The sequence below is a fragment of the Prionailurus bengalensis genome, chromosome D4 (assembly GCF_016509475.1).
Source record: "Prionailurus bengalensis isolate Pbe53 chromosome D4, Fcat_Pben_1.1_paternal_pri, whole genome shotgun sequence".
NCBI classification, from domain to species: Eukaryota; Metazoa; Chordata; class Mammalia; order Carnivora; family Felidae; genus Prionailurus; species Prionailurus bengalensis.
This window is the reverse complement of record NC_057359.1, coordinates 66,145,753-66,152,010: the sequence shown is the minus strand read 5'-3', so window position 1 is coordinate 66,152,010 and position 6,258 is coordinate 66,145,753. Positions and strand designations below refer to the sequence as shown.

At 41.5% G+C, this 6,258-nt stretch overlaps 1 protein-coding gene across 1 annotated transcript; it reads left to right on the top strand.

Annotated features, from left to right (window-relative positions):
• The first annotated feature begins 654 nt into the window (after positions 1 to 654).
• On the top strand, positions 655 to 2,102 carry LOC122474319 (olfactory receptor 13C9). The gene has a single exon (XM_043565192.1). The coding sequence runs from the start codon at positions 689 to 691 to the stop codon at positions 1,685 to 1,687; it is 999 nt and encodes a 332-aa protein (XP_043421127.1). The 5' UTR covers positions 655 to 688; the 3' UTR covers positions 1,688 to 2,102.
• Positions 2,103 to 6,258: the final 4,156 nt, after the last annotated feature.

Here is a 6,258-nt window from a genome sequence, read left to right as displayed (position 1 = left end):
CTTTTACTATATATTTTACTATTGATAATTACTAAAATTTTGTTCTATCTCCCATAAAAAAAGATATTTGCATTGGAACAAGAAGACTTCAGATAATTGGGTTTTGCATGAGTTGTACTTGTTTTTTGGGCAATCATGCAGTCAAGAAACACTGATTGGGTTTATTGTTGACTTTTGTCCCATCACATTAGCACACTTCATTCAATGTTTTGGTATGAAGTGGGTTATTATTAAATATTCCCGACAAGGAGCTAGACTGCCTTTGCAAGTTAACTAATCAAATCTCTGATATAATTCATTCCATAATGCTTTTAGAGTTCAGAAAATATTTCAGATAATTAGGGACCACAAGCAGAGTTGAATTTGGGCCTAGGATTTGCTACATATTAATTATATGACTTTAGGCTTAAACTCTGGTTAACTTAAATTTCTTATTTCTGAAATGGTCATATTGTGGAGTTTCAGTGAGGTAATGTGTGAATAAACCTCACAAATTCCTGGCCCAGAGTGGTCGATACAACAGATTCTCCTTCATACTTCTCTTCTGGTGTTGTTTATTTCACTTCTTTACCTTTTCTCCCTTCTTCCCCTTCTCTGTTTTCTTTCTTCCTTCTTCTCATTGGGTTCATGGCAAATTTTTATATATGTGCATTGGTGAACTTGGACTTACCATAATAAATAAATCATTATGTTAAAAAAATTCTTTGAATTCTTACAGGTAAGAAAAAGTACAATGGAATGGGAAAATCAAACCATTCTGGTGGAATTCTTTTTAAAGGGGCTTTCTGATTACCCAAGGCTTGAGCCACTCTTTTTTGCACTAATCTTAATAATGTATGTTGTCATCCTTCTGGGCAATGGCACCCTTATTTTAATCAGCATCTGGGACTCCCACCTTCACACCCCTATGTACTTCTTTCTGGGGAACCTCTCCTTCTTGGACATCTGCTACACCACCACCTCTATTCCCTCCACTCTGATAAACTTCCTCTCAGAAAGAAAGACCATATCCTTCTCTGGCTGTGCAATACAGATGTTCCTTGGCATGGCCATGGGGACAACAGAGTGTGTGCTCCTGGGCATGATGGCCTTTGACCGGTATGTGGCTATCTGCAACCCTCTAAGATATCCTGTCATCATGAGCAAGGATTCCTATGTGCCCATGGCAGCTGGGTCCTGGTTTGCTGGGGTTATCAACTCTGCAGTGCAAACTGCATTTGTGATACAATTGAACTTCTGTAGGAATAACATCAATCATTTCTCTTGTGAAATTCTGGCTGTCATGAAACTGGCCTGTGCTGACATCTCAGGCAATGAATTCATCATGGTTGTGGCCACGACATTGTTCACACTGATGCCCCTGCTTTTGATTGTCATATCTTACTCATTAATCATCTCTAGCATCCTGAAGATCCATACTTCTGAGGGGAGAAGCAAAGCTTTCTCCACCTGTTCAGCCCACTTGATTGTGGTGATAATATTCTATGGAACCATTCTCTTCATGTACATGAAGCCCAAGTCTAAAGAGACACTTAATTCAGAGGACTTGGATGCCACTGACAAATTGATATCCATGTTCTATGGAGTGATGACTCCCATGATGAATCCTTTAATCTACAGTCTCAGAAACAAGGATGTAAAGGAGACAGTGAAACATCTACTTAACAGAAGTTTCTTTAGCAAGTGAATGGAAAAGATGATTGAATTGTGAATACATTGGGCATTGTTAAAGCTTTAGAATTATGTTGGAATTTTGGTTACTTTTTCTTGTTTTGAACTTTCACATATTACTCAACAATTTTTATGATGACATACAGCATTTCAATATTATGTCATGCTCACTATAGAGAATTTGCAAGATACAGGACATAGGATGAAGAAAATAAAGAGATCACTTATTACTCTAACTCTAGGAGATGGCTTTCAAGTATTTAACAATATATTTTGTGTTCTGTATATACCTCAATATTGGAATTGGGTATTATATGTCTTTTTATGTTCACCTTTATACATAGTCCTATTTCATACACATCATTTCATCAAATCTTTCAAAATAAGTAAGTTCTCTGTTGTGAGAAAAACAAAACAGAAAATCCCCCAAACTGCACCCACATTCTCCAGTGGAGAGCCTTGTGACATAGTTTCACATTAATTTCAAAATCCTCTGAAGACTTTTGGATACTATTTTCTTGTTCAGTATTTAGAATGTTTCCTGTGGAACTAAGCATGCAAGCATTTGGGACTATTGAGGGAAACGGGTAAATGCCTTAAGGATGGAGCCTATGCAATCAATCAGAAAGTCCTTATTTTATCTCCTTTTTTTGTTTCAGCTTACATGTTAGCTCTAGCATAAAGAAAATTTTGCAAAATTAAAACTGGGTTGGAAAATCAGTCCACTGGTCTAGAAAGTAATGTGGACAAGTGTTGGGTTAGATGGCATCATATCCATGCCCATTTTGAAGAAAGCAGATTTCTTTGATATCCTGAGATCATTCCAATGCTTTTCCAAAACATAGAAGAATGTCTAAGTTCTTGATTTCTAGTGTGGACCTGCATTGATGTCTTGTCTCTGTTACTAATAGCTTTGTCACCTTAGTGATCTAAGTAGATTTGGGGGGATGTCACACAGGATGTGATATTATCTTGATTTTGCTTGGCTTCCTCCTCACATTTTTACTCTATCTGAAGAACATTTCTAATTTACAAGCCAACAGGAATGAGAAAGTATGTTCACGAGTAAGCCACATTCTAGGAAATCCATTAGGCTGGATAAATTTTATATTGATGGAACAGTAAAGTTAGAGGATGTTGGGGATTAACATATTTTACATAGGCAAATAAGAGTTAAATGCTTGTGGTATTTTGGGGTGTATTAATGTCACTTTTCCAAGTTCAGTTTTTAATTTTAGTGGCAGGAATATCAAACAGTCATGAACTCTATTTAAGTCCCTTTAGCTTCCATCATAGATATTCACAGATTAAATCTGATGGCAAAGGTTGAGACTATTGATGTATTAGAATCACACCCTAGTGAAATAGGCTGTAAAAACCTATTAGTGGGGTGTTTGGGTGGCTCACTTGGTTAAGCATCAGACTCTTGATTTCAGCTCAGGTCTCCTCTCCCACTTCCTGAGCTGGAGCCCTGCAATGGGCTGTGTGCTGACAGCACAGAGTGTGCTTGCAATTCTCTCTCTCCCTCTCTCTCTGCCCCTCCCCAGCTTGGGTACTCTCTCTCTCTCTCTCAAAATAAATAAACAAACAAACTTAAAAACTTATTAGTTTCCATACACAGACTCAAAGGACTTTTATTTCCTGAAGAATTCCAGGTAGGTGGAAAACCTTTAGAGTTAAATATTTTGTGTTTGACTCACAGGCCGTGTTCGATATCCAACTCTACTTTCGTTTTTTTCTCAAAGCTTAAATCCAACTGTTTCTACAAGCTCTGGAGGATGACTAACCTAGGGCCTAGTCTTATATTAGACTTACAAATGTTTGATAGAAACTTAATTATAGAAGCATTTTATTTTTTTTTCAAATATTTTATTAAATTTTGAGAGAGAGAAAGAATGAGCACAAGTGGGGGAGGAGCAGAGAGAGAGAAGGGGACAGAGGATTTGAAGTGGGCTCTGTGCTGAAAGCAGTGTGCCCGGTGTAAGGCTCGAATTCATTAACTGTGGGATCATGACGTGAGTTGAATTGGATGCTCAACCAACTGAGCCACCCAGGTGCCCCGAAAGTAGAAACTTTTTTTAATTTAAAAAATTTTTTTTTTGTTTTTATTTTATTTTTGAGAGAGAGAGTGCAAGCAGGGGAGGGGCAGAGAGAGGGAGACACAGAATCTGAAGCAGGCTCCAGGCTCTGAGCCATCAGCCCAGAGCCCGACGCGGGGCTCGAACTCACGGACCATGAGATCGTGACCTGGCTGAAGTCGGACGCTTAACCGGCTGCGCCACCCAGGCGCCCCGAAAGTAGAAATTTTAATACGCATTTTGTCCTCGTACGAGAAGAGGAAGATGGTTTTTCCCTTCTTAGGGTTGTAGAATAAACTTGTGAAGAAAAGAAAGGTCAGTTACCTTTCTTGATGTACCCATATGCTCACATTTGCTGGTTACATACCTTATCACTATAATACTGATAATTCTTTCCTTAATACTTCAGCTTCTGCAGGGTTTTCCATTTAGGAAATTTATTTTGAAAGATATTCCCATTTTTCCAATTCTCAGTTAATCAGAATTTTGTGACTTGGAAAACATAAATTTCCTAACAATTCTGTGAAGAAATTACTGTATGGAACCACTTCCATACTATTATTTAATAATAGTAAATGAAATAATTTCTTTCCATCCAGTGTGTATTCTACCATTTGTAACTAAATCCCTGATTGCTACATATGGTATATGAGGTTCTCTTTGCTTTGGTCTGTTTGGTTTCATCTTCCACTAGCCCCCATATGCCTCTCTATTTATATTCTTATGATGCTGTGTTATTCTTATTTTCCTGCCTTTATCATGCATTTCTTGTCTTATACCATGGTGTTATTGTTTCTTCTTCCCGGATGTCCTTCCTCGTATTTTTTACCTCTCAAAATCTCACTCACAAATTAAGAATCAGTTCATGTATCACCTCTCCTGGGAAGTATGACTTGATCCTGAGTTACTTGTCACTTACACCTCCATAGCACACTAAACAATCATTTTAATTAATTAATTAATTAATATTTATTTTGAGGGAAAGAGTAGGGAAGGAGTGAAGGGAGAGGGAGATAGAGAATCTCAAGCAGGCCCCGCTCCCAGTGCAAAGCCCTACCTGGGGCTCAACCTCATGACTGTGATCATGCATGACCTGAGTACAAATCAAGAGTTGGAAACTTAACTGACTGAGCCACTGAGGCACCCCTAACTATCATTTTAATTGCAGCATTACCCCCTCTTATTGAAATCATCTGATTACATGGATATTTTCTCATTACCTGTAGGACAGGTAGAGACTGCACCTTGAACATTTTTATATTCACAGAGATTCTTACAGCCAACTTCATTGAGTAGGTATGCAACAAATGCCATGTAAACAGAGTTTATTAGAAAATATAAAACACCAATAGAAATAAGGATAGAAGATATGAGTACTTAACACATATAAAAGGGCGATTCTAGTCAAGATGGCGGCGTAGGAGGACGCTGGGCTCACCGCGCGTCCTGCTGATCACTTAGATTCCACCTACACCTGCCTAAATAACCCAGAAAAACACCAGAGGATTAGCAGAAGGGAGTCGCCGGAGCCAAGCGCAGAAGAGAGGCCCACGGAAGAGGGTAGGAAGGGCAGCGAGGCGGTGCGCGCTCCACTGACTGGCGGGAGGGAGCCGGGCGGAGGGGCGGCTCCTCGGCCAAGCAGAGCGCCCGAGTCTGGCTTGCAAAAGCGGAGGGGCCGGGCGGACTGTGTTCCGACAGCAAGCGCGACTTAGCGTCTGGGAGGTCATAAGTTAGCAGCTCTGCTCGGAAAGCGGGAAGGCTGGAGGACAAAGGGAGGGAGAGCTGCTGAGCCCCCTGACGACAGACCTCAGTTTGGTGGGGAACAAAGGCGCTTGCCAGCGCCATCTCCCCCGCCCATCCCCCAGCCAAAATCCCAAAGGGAACCAGTTCCTGCCAGGGAACTTGCTCGCTCCGCGCGCAAACACCCAACTCTGTGCTTCTGTGGAGCCAAACCTCTGGCAGCGGGTCTGACTCCCTCCCGCTGCCACAGGGCCCCTCCTGAAGTGGATCACCTAAGGAGAAGCGATCTAAGCCTGCCCCTCCTGCCCCCGTGCACCTTGCCTACCCACCCCAGCTAATACGCCAGATCCCCAGCATCACAAGCCTGGCAGTGTGCAAGTAGCCCAGACGGGCCACGCCACCCCACAGTGAATCCCGCCCCTAGGAGAGGGGAAGAGAAGGCACACACCAGTCTGACTGTGGCCCCAGCGGTGGGCTGGGGGCAGACATCAGGTCTGACTGCGGCCCCGCCCACCAACTCCAGTTATACACCACAGCACAGGGGAAGTGCCCTGCAGGTCCTCACCACGCCAGGGACTAGCCAAAATGACCAAGCGGAAGAATTCCCCTCAGAAGAATCTCCAGGAAATAACAACAGCTAATGAGCTGATCAAAAAGGATTTAAATAATATAACAGAAAGTGAATTTAGAATAATAGTCATAAAATTAATCGCTGGGCTTGAAAACAGTATAGAGGACAGCAGAGAATCTCTTGCTACAGAGATCAAGG

What these genes read in the sequence shown, in the direction of transcription:
- LOC122474319 (XM_043565192.1), top strand. Translation starts at nt 689, where the DNA reads ATGTTAAAAAAATTCTTTGAATTCTTACAGGTAAGAAAAAGTACAATG.